A 20,391-nucleotide genomic window follows, 5' to 3' on the forward strand; every position below is an offset into this window, starting at 1 on the left:
GAGGCCCGTGTACCGTGCGATGTCAGTGCACGTTAAAGAACCCCAGGTGGTCGAAATTTCCAGAGCCTTCCACTACGGCGTCCCTCATAGCCTTAGTCGCTTTGGGACGTTAGACCCCATAAACCAACCAACCATGCAATAAACAAAGTAAACCATGATAATCCGTAATGGAAACTAAATAAGAGAAAAACAGTAGCGTAACTTGTGCGCCGGACAGGATGTTTTTCCTTTCTTTTTTTATTTTCGACGGAAAAAGCGGTCACCGGAAAACCCCAGTCGCCACGCAGCCAACTGAACGTCCGGCTAACCGACCGGACGCACACTGCGCTTTAGAATTTCTCATTGCCATCCCTACCTGGTAGCCAACGAGCTGATGTGCCTAATCCAAGGAAACTTTTTTTCACATTCTTTCTTTTCTTGCGGCTGACGCATGGCTCACTTAACGCACCGCAGGCCTCTCCTGAAGCTCGCTGACAAGCTCTTGCTGGTGGGACTTCTCGACAACACCGACTTACAGTGGCTGCTCTACCTTCTGGATCCCAGCACTTTCCAGCCATGCAAAGGTTCGGCTTTTTCATCTCTGCGTGTTTCGTCTCTTAATGGCGTAGATTAGGCGAATCAGGAGACAACCATAAGCACGATATTTTTCACATTTAAAGACAACACGTCTCAGCCATTAGGGTTAGCCCAACAAAACAGCTGCCCAGCAAGTACCAGCTCCCATCTTGGCGTTAGTGTGTTCTATTTCCCGAGTTCATTCGTTTCGAAACCCTATTGGCCGACAGACCTACTGAATGAATGAATGAATTATTGATTTACTAATTGTACACGAGAAAAAAAGGCTTCTTGAAGGGGGCTGTGGGTCTCGCAAAAAGTCTATTTTCACACACAAAAAAAAGGTTTTGTACTAAATATACTTCCAGCCATATCTCCCCAAAAGATCCACGCTCAAAACAGTAGTAAAATACAAAAAAAAATATTTTGAGACTCGCCCTGCCGAAAACCAAACCTCGAGCTTTGAATTAGCTCAATAACGTTGCAGTTTGGGTGTGTTGATACGGCATGACGTGAGTGTAAGCGCACTACCAGACGAAGACGCTCAAGAAAGACAGGGAACACATGAGCGCTAATAACAATTTATTATGAACCGCAGAGCGGAATATGAGCGCTCGCGTGCTGCCTGTCTTTCTTCACCGTCCTCGTCTGGTTGTGCACTTTCCGTGTCATTTCGAGTCACGTGACCGGAATTGCACAAGCGCTCCTCAACCCCTTTGCTTCCATCTGAAAGCTCGTTTGGCGCCTTCCAAGATGGCAGCCATCGCTGCAGCCCTTCTCCCACGACACCATTTCCGGGGGCTCTATAAGAGCACACAGACTTCGTCGCTGTTGAGGATTTTACGAATACAGTCTCTGCCTTGAGGGTTTTCCCTCTCGTTTTCCGTCATCATCATCATCTGCAGCAGCGGCCTGACTACACCCACTGCGCCTCTCCCATGTCTCTCCAATTAACCCTGTCCTTTGTCAGTTGCCGCCACTGTATCCCCGCAAACTTCTTAATCTCATCCGCCCACCTAACTTCCTGCCGTCCCCTGCTACGTTTGCCTTCTCTTGGAATCCACTCCGTTACCCTTAAGGACCAGCGCATTACATGCCCTGCCCAAGCCCATTTCTTCCTCTTGATTTCAACTAAGATGTCATTAACCCGCGTTTGTTCTCTCACCCACTCCGCCCTCTTCCAATCTCTTAACGTTACACCTATCATTTTTCTTTCCATAGCTCGCTGCGTTGTCCTTAACTTAAGCTGAACGTTCAGTAAGCTGAACGTTCAGATGGTTCAGCTTAAGCTGAACCATCTTTGTTAGCCTCCACGTTTCTGCCCCATATCCGTTTTCCGTAGGCAACTGATATGAGCTTAGTACCAATTTATTCAGGAGGAGTAGAGCTGTGTGGCGACGCTATTTTTGCTGGCTTTACATTATGCATGAAATTTAATTATTTGCTTTCCTAAATTACCTGCCAACCCAATTTGTACGTTTAATTCGTAGATTTTTGTACCAATGTATTTTCACTCAGGCAAGTGTAAAAGCAGTGTGTTCGCATGAAGTGCATCTTGGGCGATTCAGTGCGGTAAACATTTCTAATAATTCGTTAATACTTCTGGCTTACGGCCTGAAACCAACAGCCTAATTAAAGGCGCAAAACTGTTTATAAATCATACTCTAATTTAGCTATTTAAAATCTGTTAGCAGATTTGGACTCTACTTTCACGGCAATTATGATCAGGATCGTGCCTTAAAGAAGAAAATAGTTTTAAAGCTGCTGCGCTGACTCAGTGGTTATGGTGCTCGGCTGCTGGTTCGATCGAGACACGGGTTCGATTCCGGCCGCAGTGGTCTCATATCTGTGAAAGCGAAATGTTGAAAGCCCGGCTACTGTGCAATGTCAGTGAGCGTTAAAAAAGCCCAAATGGTCGAAATTACCCGGAACACTCCAGTACTGCGTCCCTCATAGCCTGAGTCGCTTGGGGACGTTAAACCCCATAATCCAAACCAGGGAAACCAAGAAAATAGCTTAAAAATCAGCATCGCCCCCCCCTCCCCCCCCCCCCCCTTAACGCATATACTTAGGCAACAGTGATAAGTGGGGGGGGGGGGGATGGAAGGCAGAGTATGGAACTACAAAGTGCTTGAGAGTAAGTATAGTAAGACTGTTGCTTGATTGGGCATTTAACAGTATCTTTTGCTGGGCTAGTTGGTGTGACATTGTGTTCAGGAAAGTAAAAACAGCGCTAAATTGTACACAAACCACACAGAAAGACGGACAGGACGGGCGCTGACAGCGCGCGTCCTGTGCTTGGGCAGTCCATGTAATGCGAAGGCAAGATAACCGGTGGTCCTTAAAGGGGTGGAGACACCAAATTTGTGGTTCGCGCGTTCTTAGTTTCAAACGTTTCTTATGGCTCCAGGAAGCATGATACACACTCAAAGATTCATATATTCACAGTGAATAATTTATTATAGCATTTTTAGGTGAACGATTTTCGGTTTCGGTTTCGGAACGCCGAGTTGTACAGTGACGTCACAGAGGGGGAAGATCAACTGCTCCGCTTGGTCACGTGGGCCCACAAAAGTTGTGACGCACCTACTGCTGCATTGTCTGCTTTCCCACACACGTGCTGACCAGCGCATATGAAAACAAACAACTGCACGTCTAGTCCCAGCAGCTCGGATTCTGACAGACCTGATTCCAACGAGTGAGGACATCGACTTTTTTTTTTGTTCGCACGCTAATATCGCCTTCGCGGGTTCGCGTGAGGATGCGAAACACTTTGCAAAATGCCAGTAAGCATCGCTGCGCCGCTCTACCCAAGCTGCGCCCACAACCGGTGTCACACTTCGCTGCCGTGCAGCAGTACCTGAGCGCTGCTTGGGATGGAGTACAAATATCACAAGAAAAGACAAGATCGCCTTGTTATCAGAACTGCCAGCTATACTCGAGCAGCGACAAAGCATGTCTGCTTATGTTGGGAGCTTTCGGCAACGGCACCGCTCGCGGGCGCTCCGGGCGACGAGCTCTGCTGCTGCCTGGCTGCCGTGGTCGTCGCTAGGCCTATAGCCTGTTTAGCGAGCGGCCGGCGCTTCGGAAGTCGCCTGCGCTATAATAAAAGGCCTACTTTTCACAAATAGCTGTAGTGTTAACAGAATCATCTCACAATAAAATAATAGTATGGTCAATCTCCTCGACGCCTTCGGCAGCGGAGCTAGCGGGCGCTAGGCGAGCCGGACCCCGACGTCGCGCCAGCGGCAGCTGCTAGGCGCGGTTGTGAGAAATTTGCTCATATCACAGTTGTTACCTCTACTAGCAGCTCAGTATTGGTCAGCGATCCTCAAAAATGACACTTTTTTCACATTTCTTGTCCCATGGTTTATTATTTACGTCAAGAACACTCTTTAGCTCGCTTTTATGACGTCGGCAGACGGTATCCAGGCTGACCTACCGGCCGGCAGACTCGGCGTACTTCACGTCCGCACAAGAAAATACAAAACAGCCATGCTACCAGAAAGGATGCTTTCTAGATTCGAGATACGACAGCATGACTGTGCTAAAAGTGGATCTTTCGGCAGCGACACTGCCTGCGGCAACGCCGGGCGACGACCTGCGCGCTGGTCCCAGACTGCCCTAGTCGTCGCTAGGCCTAAGCTGGTTTCACATCCGACTCCGCAGCTGAGGGCGCTTCGGGACTGGCCAGCGCTCAGAAACGTGCTCCGCTCGGCACCCCTTTACTGTGAACTCGTCCCACAATAAAAGATATGTTTGATTTCCACGACGTCTTCAGCAACAGAGCTAGCAGACGGCAGGCGAACCGCACCAGGTAGCAGCAGCACAAAACCGGCTATGGGATGAAATTTGCTTGCATCGCAGTCATCACTTCTACCAGGAACTCGGTATTTGCCAACGATCGTCACAAACGATGCATTTTTGATATTCATATATCCCAGGGTTTGCTATGAACGTGAACAAACAATACTATCGCGTTCTTCAGATGCCGGCGTTCGGCACGAAGACTGGCGCAGGCCGCCCGTGTTTTGGTATGTGTTTTGGTATGACGTCACTTTTTTTTCTACACCCCTTGTGACGTCATGGTTGATGGCGCTAGCGAATGGGTCTAGGTCGTGAGAGTGAGCATTGAGGTAATCTTTGGAACCGAATTAAAATATTTTTTAAACGTTTGTTGCGTCCAACACCTGGCTGTGACTGCCCTTGCATACATAGGAATCCCATAGCAGGCTTTTTATAGCTTCTAAATTTGGTGTCTCCACCCCTTTAAGGGTAACGGAGTGAATTCCAAGAGAAGGTGGTTTGGTTTTTGGTTTATGGGGTTTAACGTCCCAAAGCGACTAAGGCTATGGGAGACGCCGTAGTGGAGGGCTCCGGAAATTTCGACCACCTGGGGTTCTTTAACGTGCACTGACATCGCACAGTACACGGGCCTCTAGAATTTCTCCTCCAAAGAAATTCAGCCGCCGCGGCCGGGATCGAACCCGCGTCTTTCGGGTCAGCAGCCGAGCACCATAACCACTGAGCCACCGCGGCGGCTTCAACTTCCAAGAGAAGGGAAATGTCGCAGGGGGAGGCAGAAAGTTAGATGGGCGGATTAGATTAAGAAGTTTGCGGGGATACAGTGGCGGCAGCTGGCAAAGTACAGGGTTAATTGAAGAGACATAGGAGAGGCCTTTGCCCTGCAGTGGGTGTAGTCAGGCTGACGACGATGATGATGATGAACACAATTTATTGGGCAAACGCAGAGGTTTGCCGAAATAAAGGGCAAGGCTGTTTCGTGCACCGGTGTACAGTTCACTGCCGTGCGTGCAAATAAACTGCCTCCTCCTTCCCGCAGCAGTCGGGGTCCCCGTGGCCGGCAGCGACGGCAGTGGCGGCGGCAACGGAGTCGTCCCTCTGGGCCTCATCGATATGCAGATCGCGGAAGGGGTGAAGTTGCAGGTGTGCTTAATCCTGCACCACCTGTGCGACCTGCAGCTTCGCCACCGCGTTGAGGCCATCGTCTGCTTCTCGGACGACTACGTGGGCAACCTGCAGTCGGTGAGATTCTGGCTGTCCTGCAGTTCTGCCGGGAACAGACCCGTTTTCAGTGCATCAGCACCACCTGCTAGACAGGAGACAGAGCTATATCCTCCTCTCCGCTTGGAGAGGAGGGTGGCTCCACGAGAACACAGAGGGAGGACGGGGCAGGGTCTGGTTCCTCACGGTGGTTGACATCGGAACAACCTGGCGCGTGGCCAACGCGGAAAGCCGCGGCAAATCGTCAATGCAATTGAAGTGTGGAGAAGGCACTGTCATCGCGTAATGATAATTAAACGAGCCTGTAATTTTTTTCCGCTACCAGCTTAGTCAGTGCACTCATGAAGTGCCCCGATCAAGTGTTTCGCCCATTTCTACCTGTCGAAAGGCGCGTAGTGCCACACATGTCGTGCTCGAGACAGAACCAACGAGACACATTCCCCTCCTCCGCACCGTGCAGGACCAACTGCGGAGGTACATCGAGATCAAGCAGTCGGATCTGCCCTCTTCCGTGGCGGCCAAGAAGACCCGCGAGTTTCGCTGCACGCCCAAGGAGCAGGTGAGCTCGTCAATGGACCCGTCTCCTCCTCCGAGGGAGGATGGGGGGGGGGGGGGGGGGGGGGGGCTACAATCAAGGGCGGCGCCACGCAAGTCGTGGCCGGGTTCTCTGGATACAGCGCTGCGCTGCTCTTGCACGTCACGCCCTGCTGCAGCCCCGACAAAAAGCGGGCACGAAGAAATTCCCGCGGTTGCCGCTGTGCAGGATTCTGCGCACGTATCGCTCAGAAGGTCCCCATCTCGCTCAGTTGGCGCACTGTTTCAACGCGACAGCACTGTAGACCCATTTCGCCAAAACGTGAGGCGGTTGTGTTGATGGCGATGGGTGTTGGGAATTCCCCCTTTGAAACCAGGCAGTTGCGGGCGCTACCACGCTCGGTCATCATTGCCTGACCACGCCCACTGCAGGGCCTCTCCCATGTCTCTCCAATTAACCCTGTCCTTCTTTGCCAGCTGCTGCCACCGTATCCCCGCAAACTTGATAGCATCTTCCCACCTAACTTTCTGCCGCCCCCTGCTCCGCTGGTTTCCTCTTGAAATTTAGTCCATTACCCTTAAGGACCATTGGTTATCTTTCCTTCGCATGACATGCGCTGCCCAATCCTATTTCTTCCTCTCGAAACTGTGGACTTGGTAGCACCATCAAAGCACGAGAGTCATCACGAACAGAATATACTGTGTATTTATCACCAACCTGCACAGTGAAGAAGAAATGGGTGAGCATCCCTGTTCGTCCGATGCCACCAAGTCCACTGAAGTGTCGGCCGGTGGGGCTGTTGTTTATATAGCTGCGCTGCCGCGCTTCTGTTGACGTCACCTCCTTGGTCAGCTGGTATGCTCGCACCACACGTGGAAGGGAATTGAACAGTGGCGGTAGTGCTCCGTCGATGATACGGCTATCAGTCGAGCGATCCAGGGGGTTCAAAGTGCCGGCCTCTCGGCAAGCATGTGCACTGTGTCCATCGTCGAATCCTGCCGAATACAGCGTGATCTGCACAATGAAGAAGAAATGGGTGAGCATCCCTGTTTGTCCGATGCCATTAAGTCCACTTTGTAAATGCTTGCCACATGCAAGCATTTACAAAGCGACACTACTGTTTGAAGCACAGCAAGCTACTTCAACTTCGATATGAAGACTAGCTTTAATTAAAGATAGTCTTTAACTGCGCGTCGTCTAATGTTATCTAGATGCTTCAATGTTCCTCTTGTCAGAAATAATAAATCGGAGAAACCAGGCAATCAATGAGCGTCAGACTAAATGCATGGTCATCGAGCTGACACAGCGAGGAACTACAGAAGGCCGTGTAGGCACATTTTAACCAACGCAGTCACAACTTCGATGAACTTAAACTGTTCATTCTTCAATCAGGCTTCAAGTCTGCAAGGGACAGAAAATGCAGAGAGGCGTTCCTAATCCACAAATTTAAAGCCTTACAACCTGCAGGGATTAACATATCCATAGGAAACTTGGAATCTCTCAGATGCATTCCGGCACAGGCGTAGTTCTTTAAACAGGTCTTGCACATGTTCTGAGCATTTACCAGTACTCCATACCGCCAGCAAGACTTTGACTTTAGCTAGTTGGTTGTAGCATGACATGGTTTGCGCAAAGAGCGTACCGGCGCTAAAAGACGGAGCAACACACACAAGTCAGGACTAGCGCCAACTTCCAACTAAGTTTATTCATGGAAAAGGCCACTTAATAACCACACGAGCAGGCAAAAAGATAAAAGCAAAACAGATACAAGGGGTGATTTAACAAAGGCACACGTGCCAGAACGACCAAAGCAATGATTAAAACGCTGAAAAAGACCCACTAAGAAAACTAATCCCTACATCTGACAGCGACACAGATGGCTTGCTTATGCAGATATAGCCCCTCTGCTTGATGTTGCATGTTTCTGTTATTTCACGCGTTCGTCAAAGGGTGAACAGGGTAAAAAAAAACAAGGATATAGAAAAACAACGGACGTTGGTGATTCCCTAAATTCATCGGGTTTCGCACAACCTGAAGAAAATGGCTAGCAAGTATAAGATCAAGATGGTGCTTTCTGCTCCTGCAAGCTATCGCGCGTTTGCACCTTGAACAAACTTGAACAAACCTTGAACTGGTTAGGCAGTCCAAAAAGAATAACCAAATCCGTGCTACTGAATGCACGGCCGATGTTGTGTACGTTGTGTCTCTAAGCTGCAGTCAGGAATATATCGGCCAGAAAGGTCAATGCTTTAATGAAAGAGTGAGGCAGCACAAGATTGCTGTAAAAAATGGCTATGGCAGCCACACGGCCACTCACTGCAAAAGGTGCAAATGCCGTCCCGGTTCTGAAAACACTAAATTCATTGCAAGGTCTAGAGACAGATTAGAGCGTGAAATAGTCGAAGCATATCACATCAAGCAGAGGGGGCATATGTGCATAAGCAAGCCATCTGTGTCGCTGTCAGATGAAGAGATTAGTTTTCTTCGTGGGTCTTTGCCAGCGTTATAATCTTTGCTTTTGTCCTTTTGGCACGTGGGTCTTTGTTATATCACCCCTAGTATCGTCTTTGCTTTTATCTTTTTGCCTGCTCGTGTGGTTATTAAGTAGTTTTTTTCCATGAATAAACATAGATGGAAGTTGGCGCCAGTCCTGTCTTGTGTAGTATTTAGTAAAAAATAACAAGAAGGCTGGCGAGTACAAAAATCCTCCGTTTAGACCTTTATAGACATGTTTAGGCAAATGCCTAAAGTTCCGGGCCCTACTGATAATGTATCAAGCTTAAGGCTTAAACTTGAATATAGGATCCAGCTCAACATACCTTAATTGACCTCATTGAATCTGTGCAAAACCGTTCCGTTCGTTTCATTACCTCCAACTACCATCGTACAACTAGTGTATCCTTAATTAAATCAAATCTTCGGTTCCCAGATTTATCTCTCCGCAGGAAACTTTCTCGTCTGTCCCTGTTCCAGAAAATTTTCTTTTTTTGCCCACCACTGAAAAGCGAGCTTCTTTTTCAGCCTTCGTATGCATCATCTCGCATTGATCACCGGTTTAAGGTCGCCATTCCCTGCTGCCGCACCAATGTTTTTTTCAACTCATTTTTACCCAAAACTTGCACAGAATGGAACCGCCTTCCCCCCCTCCATTGTCTCAATCTGGATCCACCATCTTTCAAATCAGCACTTATTGACTATGTTTTGTAATTGCACCATTGTGCTTGTTAACGAATCTGCACGTTGTACTTTTGTGTGTGTTTTTTCTGCATTGTAACTCCCACCCCCCTCTGTAACGTCCTCGGGCCCTGAGGGTATTGAAATAAATAAATAAGCATAACCGCTGGTGGAAGGCAAACGTAGCAGGGGGCGGCAGAAAGTTGGGTGGGCGGATGAGATTAAGAAGTTTGCGGGGATAGAGTGGCCGCAGCTGGCAAAGGACAGGGTTATTTGGAAAGGTATGGGAGAGGCCTTTGCCCTGCAGTGGGCGTAGCCAGGCTGATGATGATGCTGATGATGGGGAAAAAACACTGATCTCCACTAGGGGGCTGGATGGCGCATTGAGCGCCCGAAAGTGAAGCCACCGGAAGTAAGTGGCCTTGTCCCGGAAGTCTGCCTTTGGCAGTGCACAAAATCGGACCTCAGCACGGTTTTTCAGTTCGTCTTGTTTTCCCACTCAGCATTTTGTCTTTTCGCCGTTCTCGTCTTTTTCCATGACAATGCCTACCTGCTGCGCCGTCAACTGAGCGAGGAGACCAGCGAATTCTTAAGACGTTTCAAAAATAAAGGCCCATTGCATCGCATGGGGCGACACTAGCAGACGACAGGACGTCGCTACACACAGCAAGTATGGAACCTCGTCTGCTCAGCTCTGTGTCGTCCTGTCGCTGCCGTCGCCAACACCGCTCTTTACTGTGATGCACGTTCCTGCGCTAAAGGCCAAGTTATGCTATCAATGGGGCATAAATTTAAAAAATAATGGATGTAAACCTTCACCAGGTGGCTCAGTGGTTACGGCGCTCGGTTGCTGGCCCGAAAGACGCGGGTTCGATTCCGGCCGCGGCGGCTGAATTTCGATGGAGGCGAAATTCTAGAGGTCTGTGCACTCTGCAGTGTCACTGCACGTTAAAGAACCCCATGTCATTGAAATTTCAAGAGCCCTTCACTACGGCGTCCGTCATAGCCTGAGTCGCTTTGGGACGTTAAACCCCTATAAACCAAACCAAACTTGAACATCCCTAGAGCAGCATAACAAATTTGTAGGGGATCTGGGGAACGCGCAGTGGCATATTTCACCAACAGAATGTCAAGTAAACATATTAATTGCTCCTACCACGAAGTAAGAAGTGCAGATAGCAGTGACAGCGCCCCCTCTATTTTACAATGCCAGCCGCATCGCCCGCTTCGCAATGGGAGCCGTCGGTACACCTCACTTCAGTTAGTTGCCGCGGTGTGGCGGCACCTAGGCCTGGAGCATACTGGAGCAGCTAGCAGACGCTCCCAATCGTCGCCTTTTGGCGCCCGGCAGACCGCGCGCCTAAATGAACTTTGTGTTGCGTTTTGTGACTTGGCTTCGGTCAAAATGTCATCATGAAATGAAAGATTGAAAAATCAGTTACTGTAATAAATGCCCAGACCAACGTTGGATTGCTTTATGGAAACTTCTTGTTCTTCGATCGCTTTGACTGCGGAGCACACGTTGGATGTGGCGCGCGCGAGCGAGTTCGCGGCTCTAGAGTGACTACCATCGCTCGACGAGTGGCTTTCTCGTCGCTCACCCTGTGGCGCGCAGCGGACCGCGCACCCGCATGATTTTTGTTGCATTTTCTGCCTCCGATTCAGCCGCATTGAGATTGTGGCATGGGAGATACAAAGCACGAAAAAAATATATAGAGCGTGGCCTTTCATAACTGAAAAAAGAATACACAAGTGTTAACACGTCACCACTCCGCATTAAAAGCCGTGAGGAGCTTTTCCAATGTCGAACTTTGGAAATTGTCTGGATCATTGCGTGCGCCCCTGCGTTAGCGATTCATCTGACACCACCTATCCACGTTACATAGCTCCACGCAGCGTGATTTTCGCAGGAATTCGCGGCAGCGACGACGGCCTCAACCCAAAATGTCTGAAACTATGTTTTACAGAGGTCCTTGCTTGCATTCTCAGGTATTATCCACGCAGATATAGAGTATTCAAGCGACAGGTGCGTTAACGTGCCTTGGCACAGTAACGCCCGATTTCGGTTTAGAACCCTGCTTGAAAATACGTTCAGCATTGCGCGCAACATGAAAGCTAGACCTTATCGCAAGCAGCATGAGCAGTAGGAGCTTCAACAGCAAGTACCGCACCTTTGGTGTCGAGTTCGTGAGCGAAGGAGTGCAACTGTAACAAAACAAATACGTCTAGCGATGCGCGCAACATGAAAGCCAGACCTGCACCGCGAGCAGCATGAGCAGCGTAGGCTCAAACAGCGAGTACCGCCCCTTTAGTATCGAGTTCGTGAGCCCAGGAGTCCAGCTGCAGCAACACAAATACGGCAAGCAATGCTCGCAACATCAAGCCTGGACCTGCATAGCGAGCAACGTAAACGGCGGGGCTCAAACAACATGCGAACGAGCCCGGCTGAAACCAAGCCAACACGCCGCGCAATGCGAGCAACATTAAACCTGCACTTCAGCACGGCTTTCGTACCCGCTAGCGAACGAGTCTATTTAAAATCATGCCAAATGGCATTTAGTGCGAAGAAAGACTGCAGCCGCTGGCGCTTCGCACCAAATCATCCGAAAAAAAAACTGAAAAACGACCATTTATCGCACAAAGACGCGGATCCACAACATTATCGAAGTTTGCCCGGCCGATCCTTTGCTGCCAAACCTCTCGGCGAGGCGCGTTGCTTTTTCTGGAAGGAATTATAAAAAAATCTTTTGCCACTGCCACCTCGGTTGTTGCATCTATACGCGCAACAGAAGCTCGGCATTGCCGCAACACGTAGACGCCGTCAAAGATGAAAAAAAAAACGCTTCCCGCCAAAACTGTTGCACAGAAAGAAAATGAAGCGCGACTCCCGGCCCGGCCGCGTGTTCGCCAAATGCAGCCGGTACAGCCAGCGATGACAGCGCCGCCCACCGGCAGGTAGCAGCCACCATTAAGGCTGCTTATAAATATTCATTTAGAACAACGGCTTGACATCGCCACTATGGCGCAGTGGATTACAGGCACGTGTTGCGTACGTCGGCCGTTCGACTCGCTCTCTGTACTGTAATTTTATTGTTTTTCTTTTATTTCATTTTTTAATTTTTATGCCTTTTAGGTCGCAAATCGTGACGCTTAGTGGCATATAAAGCCGTTTAAGATTTTCAAAAGATTTTCTGCATACTTTTACACACATTATTCAGAGCGCTGGAATATCAGTTTTGAATTTAAACAAAATATTACATGGTTAGTAACAATAGGTTGGTATAGACTTTTAAGCATTATTTAGGGATTTATTACCCCTTTTAGGTAAGCCGTTGTGACAACCTTCAGTCACCGTAATCAATTCACCGTGGTTTCAAGCCTTGTGGCTGTACAGGCTGCAGTTGGCGAATACGCCTCCCGGCCCCGGCAATGGCGCCGGCGTCTGCTGCGGAGCCAAAAAGCGCGCGCTAACACGTGACTACGACGCCTCGGCCAATGGGAGGCTCGATTCTCCGGCGGCGCGCCAGGAGAGGAGGAGTGTCGGAAAGTTCAAAGCTTTTCGCTACTTTTGTTTCATTGAGGGGCTTTAGGTAGCACTGGAAAAGGCAGATCAGGAAAGAATTTTTCTATGATAATTCAAGAAGCAGTGCCCTACTTTTTGAAGCTCGGTCAGGGTGTCTTAGAACGCGCAGCTACAAAAAGAAATTTAGCGAAGAAGATGACACATGTGCAGTGTGTGGTAGATCTGTGGAAACAATTGAACACCTCATAATCAAATGTGATGGTATCCATCCGGATGTCGATGCAGGCACAGTCACTCTTCCTAAGGCCCTAGGGTTTAAAGGGGTTGTGAAAGGAAAATGAAGCTGCTCGGTTTTAATTTTTACTGCTTCCATAAACATTAGACATGCTGATTCCGAAATATTTCGACTCAATATTGAGTCTGCATTTAATAAAGCCCATTCGAAATCGCTGCCTTTTTGTGCTAATGAAACGACCATGCGGCGCCATCGGCCGGCACACGCACTACTCGACTACGTCATTTTAAGATCTTCAGAAACGTAGAGAGATACCTTCAACTTTCGTTTGCCCTAAAATAATAGCTTTATGAAAAATTCAGGAAGTGAAACAAGGTTTTCCAATTATTTGCACGCGTAATTTCACTCCGTTAAGCTGCAGCGCGTGGTCATACATCAATCACTGACCTGGGACCAGTTTCGGTTTCGGTTCTGCTTCTCCATCCTCCTTGGCTATCAGTGGCTGGGTGTTGTTCCTTGGCAGCGGTGGTTTGAGTCAGAGAATCGAGCTGAGAAATGTCAGCCCATCTCGACGACGCTCTGTTTACATGAATTCGATACGACCGAGTCAGCTATCGCGGCGCGCATCGGCTCCGCGCTTCTGTTCTTTGCTGCAGAAAAATATATTCCAGAAGCGTGAAGAGGGTTAGGCATAATTTGCAGATGGGGCAGCGAGTCAACCCATCCCTTGTGATAGAGATGAAGACTCGAGTCCACGACCGGGTTCGGAGGTTCACGGTCGGGGCTCCCGCAGGCAGAGGTGTCGCGGGCTCTCGGTATGACTTGCCGGGCGCGCGACGTGCCGTTGCGAACGGCGTAACGACTGACAGCAGCTCGCCGCCTGCACCCAACGCACGCGGCGCGTCGCACTTACAATGGGCAGAATGCGAGCGCGCAGGTGGTGGTGGTGGTGTAAAACATTTATTTATACTATATACAGAGGTATTGCTTGGACCGTGCCTGAAGGGCCCGGCCCTCACAATCACTAGGAGGGATCCCTAGTCCGGGACCCCTGTGGCCTCCGCGGCGGCCCGGGCTCTTGTCACCAGGGCTCCTTGGTCCTGGAGAGTTGAGCAGCCGAGCAGGGCAGCCTCCCAGTCCTCTCGGGTGGGGTGGGGGTGGGGTGGGAAAGCAGGATTGGCAGGGCATGCCCACACCATGTGATACGTGTCCGCAAACACTTCCCCACAGTGTGGACACTCGCCCGAAAAGGCCGAATTGAAATATTTGAGCACTGCCGGGCACAGTACCGTGTTGGTGTAGAGGCGAAGTAGCCAACGCTCCTCTGCCTTATTGAGGCCTTTACAGGGGGGTGGGTATCGGCCGTGAGCGTTTTGATACAGGAGAGAGATCTCCCGAAAAGTAATAGCCGGATTAAAATCAGTATCCCGATCAGGCGGCGAGAGAGGCGATGCCCGGTGGTTAAGCGCGCGGGCGGTAGTGTCCGCTACCTTATTTCCCTCTATCCCCGCATGTGCTGGGACCCAGATGATGGTGCGCCGGGTTGGGAAATCCCGGTACTCACAACTGTGTAAAATTTGGAAAGCACGATCTGGAATTTGGCCCTGTTCAAAATTGCGGCAAGCTTCTCTTGAGTCGGTGATAATGACTCGGGACGCTGGATCCGCAGCTGCAAGTGCGATAGCAACTTCCTCCGCGAATGTAATGTTGGGGGCACGGAAGGTGAGGCCCTGGGCTGGGTTGTTTTGGTGGACAACGGCAGCTGTGTACCAACCCCCATGGTGTGTACCGGCCGCGTCCGTGTAAAATACCCCTGGTCGAGCACCGTACTGCTCGGAAATGGCCTCCGCTCGCGCGAGGCAGCGGCCATCATGGGCATCTTTTGTCATGTTATTGGGGAGGGGGCGAACCTTTAGTGCGAAGCGCCAGGCCTCGGGCATGGATACCCGCTTCTCCTCTTGGGTTGTGTAATTGATGTGGAGGCGGGTCAGTAGGCGGCTACCCGCACGTGTTTTGCTTAACCGCAAGTATTGATTGCTGAGATGAGCCTCGCGCAGCTCCCCAAAGGTGTTCGTCATCCCCAGGCCGAGGAGACGTTGGTTTTATGTTGCAATTGGGAGGTCTAGAGCTCTCTTATAGATTTTTCGGAGAATCACTTCGAAAGCGTTCTCATCGCATTTGCGCAGGTGGAGGTACGGTGCCGAATACAGGATTCGACTGGTTACGAATGCATTCGCCAGCCGCAGGGCGTCTTTGCATCGCAACCCCCCTCGTTTGTTTGATACCCGGCGGACCATACGGCCCACCTGATCCCCCACCTTGCGGAGTTTCTTCAGCGTGGTGTCAATCTTGCGGTTCTTTTGTATGTAGAGTGCCAATACTCTGATTTCATCGTGTTCAGGTATCGGGCCACTAAGCAGGGAGAGGGCAATTTTGGTTGTGCAACTTGGATTGGGACGTATGTGCACGAATTCCGATTTGTTCGGGGAGCACTCAAGGCCGCAGCGGTGTGCATAATCGTCCACAATAGCCGCTGCTTGCTGCAGGTTGGCCTCGATTTCTCCAACCGAACCGTGTGTTGCCCAGAGGGTGATGTCGTCCGCGTACAGGGCATGCTGCACACCCGGGACCTCACCCAGCAGGGTAGGGAGCTTCATCATGGCCAGATTGAAGAGAAGAGGCGAGAGGACTGCTCCCTGTGGAGTCCATCGCGTACCAAGTTGGTACGGGTCATGTTCACTGTCTTGGAGTCGGATATATGTTTGCCGATCTGTGAGGAATTGCTTGATGTATTGGAATGTGTTGTATCCACAGTTCACTTGGGACAGGTGGGAGAGGATGATATCATGAGTAACATTGTCGAAAGCCCCCCGCAAGTCCAATGCGAGGACCACCTTGTCATCGCTAGGGTGCTCGACGGGATCAAGAATCTCTCTATGAAGTTGCAGCAGAGCGTGGGGGCGCGTTTCTCGGGGCCGGCCTGTTAGCCTGGATGCCGGCCACCGGCGTCAGAAAAACACGCTAGTATTATTTGTTCACGTTCATAACAAGCCCTTGGATAGATGAATGCCAAAAATGAATCATTTTTGAGGATCGTTGGCTGATACCGAGTATTTCATTCGGCGATACAAGCAAATTTCATCCCATAACCGCTTTATTTGCTGCCTGGTCGCCGCTCGCATAGCTGGCATTTGTTAGCTCCGCTGTTGAAGGCGTCGCGGAAATCGAGCATATCTTTATTTTATTATGGGACAGGTTCACAGCTAAAGGGGTGACGAGAGTAGTACCTTTTACAGCGCTGACCAGTTCCGAAGCTCCCTCAGCTGCGGTATCGAGAGTATCGATGCGAAACCAGGTAGGCTTATAGACGACCAGGGCCGCCGGCGAGCCTCGCAGTTCATCGCCCGGCGCGCCCGCAGGCGGCGTCATTGCCGAAAGCTCGACATGCTGCCACTGCTCTAATATAACAGGCATCCTTTCTGATAGCATGGCTGTTTTGTCTTTTCTGGTGCGAATGTGAAATACATCGAGCCTGCAGGCCGGCCGGCAAGCCTGGATCCCGTCCGCTGGCGTCATAAAAATGAGCTAAAGATTTTTCTTCGCGCAAATAATAAACTGTGGGAGCAAGAAGTGTGGAAACTAGATCATTTTTGAGAATGGTTGAACATTGCCGAGTTGCTGGTATAGTCGGATACAACTTAAGTCTGCAGTGAAGCTCCGCCCACATTCAGCCTCCGCGCACAAAATTCCTCCACGACAAAAAAGTAGTCCGCTGGTTAAACGTTTCTTGTCATGTAAATAAGAAGCTTACCACAAGAAAAAGATTATGAGCTCTATAATTTTGACACCTGGATTGTTTGATAAAGTCAAACATTAAAAAGCTCATTTCGCTTACTGTAGCGATTGGCCAGCGGAGTAATACAGAACGCCGCGGACCGCGGCCCAGTGTTAGCAGCTGCTGTTTTTTTAAGTTGTATCCTACTATAGAAGCAGCAACTGTAATACGAGCAAATTTCTTGCCACAACCGCCGCCCAGCTGCCGCTGCCCGGCCGTTGCGGTCCGGCTTGCGCGCCTGGCGTCCGCTAGCTCCGCTGCCGAGCGCACCGCAAAAATGACCATATTTTTTGTTGTGAGACGATGCTGTTGACAGTAATACGATGCCAAAAGCAGGCATTTTATTACAACCCAGGCTACTTCCGAAGTGCTGCCCACCGCAGCTTCGATGCGAAACAGGCCTAGCGGCGACCAGGGCAGCCAGAGAGCGGTGCAGTTCGTCGCCCGGCGCGCCCGCGTACAGCGCCCTTGCCGAAAGCGCGCTACGTGGGTAGGCATGCTTTGTCGCCGCCCGAGTACATCAGGAAGTCCTTCTGATAACATCGCTATTTTGCCTTTTCTGGTGCGAACTTCAGTAGCCAAGCAGCGCGCAGGCGCTGGTGTGCGGTGGCAAAGTGTTACACCGGATGTAGGCCGGGCATAAGTCTAGCGGCGCAAAGATGCTTGCATCTCCGTGACCCTGCTTGCAGTCGGCGGCAGCTCGCAAGCGGCGACTGGTGCGGCGCGCCGGCCAAGTTTTCGCACATGTGTCAGCTTGACAGCTGACTCCATGGCTAGCAGACTCCATTCTGAGCAGACGATGGTGCCACATTCGAGACAGTATGCATGCTGTGACCTCGGTCAACTATGGCTCAACAGGCCTCGCTAAGCTGCCATGTTGTGTTGACGACAGAAGCCTCTGATTGGCTTCTTAAGATGACGTTTGCTGTGAGTTGAGGGGGACGCGCGCTGGGAAACCAAAATTTAGTTTTTTTTCGCTATTCAGTCAACCCAGACGATGAAACGAACCAAGGTATACTATAGAATGAAGGGTCAGAATTCCAAATACACGCGTCGTTAGCCGCCGCGGTGGCTCAGTGGTTATGGTGCTCGGCATGCTGACCCGAAAGACGCGGGTTCGATCCCGGCCGCGGCGGTTGAATTTCTTTGGGGGAGAAATTCTAGAGGCCCGTGTACTGTGCGATGTCAGTGCACGTTAAAGAACCTCAGGTGGTCGAAATTTCCAGAGCCCTCCACTACGGCGTCTCTCATAGCCTCAGTCGCTTTGGGACGTTAAACCGCAACAACACACGTCGTTCAAAATTTTTGGAAAACATTTCACGACCCCTTTAAAGACAACAATGGTCATGTAAATAAATCTGCTGTGGAAGTTAGCAAAAAGCGATTGGAGGATTGGTGGCTGAAAAGCAGAGATGTGGCATAAGGTTAGAATTGTAGGAAACCGTAGGTAAAGATGACGGCGATTCTTACACAGTAAACAAAAAATAATAAAGAAAGAAAAGCTGAGCATGGTGGCAATTGCCACCACCCCGTTTCAAAGGAGGCGCTCCTATCCATCCATCCATCAGTTGGGAGCCCTAGTCAAAAGAGAAATGCAACGAAGTCCAAAAGACAACGCAAAATTAAATGATGAACAAATAGCGCTAATATCAGCCGATATAGAAGAAGTAATTGAGAAACGCCACATGGAAAATTGGGATTATAATCAGTTGGAACTGCTCATCGCTACAAAAATGAAACAAGTGAAAGGAGTTAACCGCTGGAGAGGAAAGAGGAAGCCACGAAGCTGGTGGAATATGGAAATTAAGGAGGCCATCGAACAACGACGGGTGGCTTCAAGGGAACACAGAGAAGCAAAGAGGGCGCAGTTATCTGTAGAGGAAATAGGAAAAAAAATGGGAATCTTATCGACAAAAGAAACAGCAAGTTCAGGTCCTTGTCCAGGCTAAAATAAAGCAGTCCTCTGATAAATGGCTGGCTGAAGTTCGCGAGGCAAATAAAGGGGCGCCAAGAAAATTCTGGAACCATATAAGCTGGTTGGGAAAAACAAATCAAAGAAAGCAGGAACAGATTATAGATGCTGAGGGAAAATGTTTGGAGGGAGACGATGCTGTAGACTACATTACGTCATTTATAGCTGCGTCTTTTAGCGACGCCAATGGGGTAATCTCCCCAAGTGAGGCGGCAACACAGGACAGCACAAAAGAGAACAGCTTAGAACTGACTAGTCTTAACTGGGAAAAGGCGGAAGCGAATATTCCTAAAACCACATCCGCAGGGATAGACGAAATTCCAATTAAGCTGATTAATTAAGCTGATTAATTCCAATTAAGCTGATTAACTTGGCCCAAGAAGCAAGGACGCGCTGATAAAAGCATTGGAGGCAGTCATAACAAATCAGCAAATTCCGCACAGCTGGAGACAGAGTAAAATGAATTTGATTTATAAAGGGAAAGGAGATAAGATGAACATAAAATCCTTCCGTCCGATTACGATAACATCTGTTATGTACAGGCTGGCAATGCAGGCGGTGAAATTAAAAATGCAGTCATGGGTAGAAGGGAATAGGATACTCGGAGAACTTCAGAATGGGTTCAGAAGGGGTAGGCGGTTAGATGATAGCCTGTTCGTGCTTACCCAATGCATAGAAATAGCTAAGGCGGAAAATAGACCTCTGTTTATAGCCTTTCTAGACATAAGCGGTGCATACGATAACGTGAACAGGGAACTCCTGTGGAGCATATTGAAAGATTTAGGTATTGGTGATGAGGTAATTGATTTCCTACAGGAAATCTACCGAGATAATGAAGTTGAAATTACATGGGAAGGGAAAAAAAGTACCACAACTGTAGGGGTGCACAAAGGATTAAGGCAAGGTTGCCCTCTATCACCGCTGCTGTTCATGCTTTACGTGATAAATATGGAAAGAAGGCTAGAAGAAAGTAATCTGGGTTATAATCTATCGTACAGATTAGGCGGAAATGTAGTTGAGCAGCGACTCCCGGGTTTAATGTATGCGGACGATATTGTACTGTTAGCAGATAGCCAGGAAGATTTACAAACTTTGGTTAATTGCTGTGGAGACGAAGGAGACGCTCTAGGATTCAGTTTTAGCGCAACTAAATCAGGTGTGATGATTTTTAACGATACAACTGATCAGGTGCTTACAATACAAGGCCACGAAATACCCAAAGTGGCCGAATACAAATACCTCGGGATATGGCTAAACGAAGGGCAGATATACACGGAAAAGCATGAACAGGCTCTTAGGGCAAAAGGACGAAGAGACGCCGGGATAATGAAACATAGGGCATTATGGGGGTACAACAAATATGAAGTACTAAGAGGTATTTGGAAAGGAATAATGGTGCCGGGACTTACTTTCGGCAATGCGGTTCTGTGCTTAAGGGCAGAAGTTCAGTCGAGATTAGACGTAAATCAGAGAGCTGTTGGAAGATTAGCACTAGGTGCCCACGGCAAAACCACAAACGAGGCAGTACAAGGGGATA

The 20,391-nt window shown here is 49.6% G+C and overlaps 1 protein-coding gene across 5 annotated transcripts in view; it reads left to right on the top strand.

Annotated features, from left to right (window-relative positions):
• Positions 1-20,391, top strand: part of LOC149326706 (ryanodine receptor-like) — a 542,398-nt gene that overhangs the window by 249,136 nt on the left and 272,871 nt on the right. For 4 of the 5 annotated variants that reach the window (XM_089563500.1, XM_089563501.1, XM_089563503.1 and 1 more), the window contains exons 49-51: positions 454-563; positions 5,399-5,601; positions 6,041-6,139. In XM_089563500.1, coding sequence (XP_089419626.1) covers positions 454-563; positions 5,399-5,601; positions 6,041-6,139 — 412 coding nt within the window. The remainder of the gene's footprint in view (positions 1-453; positions 564-5,398; positions 5,602-6,040; positions 6,140-20,391) is intronic. The other variant, XM_089563502.1, reaches the window with a different exon arrangement.

This window comes from Amblyomma mixtum, chromosome 10, assembly GCF_055824585.1.
Source record: "Amblyomma mixtum isolate Tamu chromosome 10, ASM5582458v1, whole genome shotgun sequence".
Lineage (NCBI taxonomy): Eukaryota > Metazoa > Arthropoda > Arachnida > Ixodida > Ixodidae > Amblyomma > Amblyomma mixtum.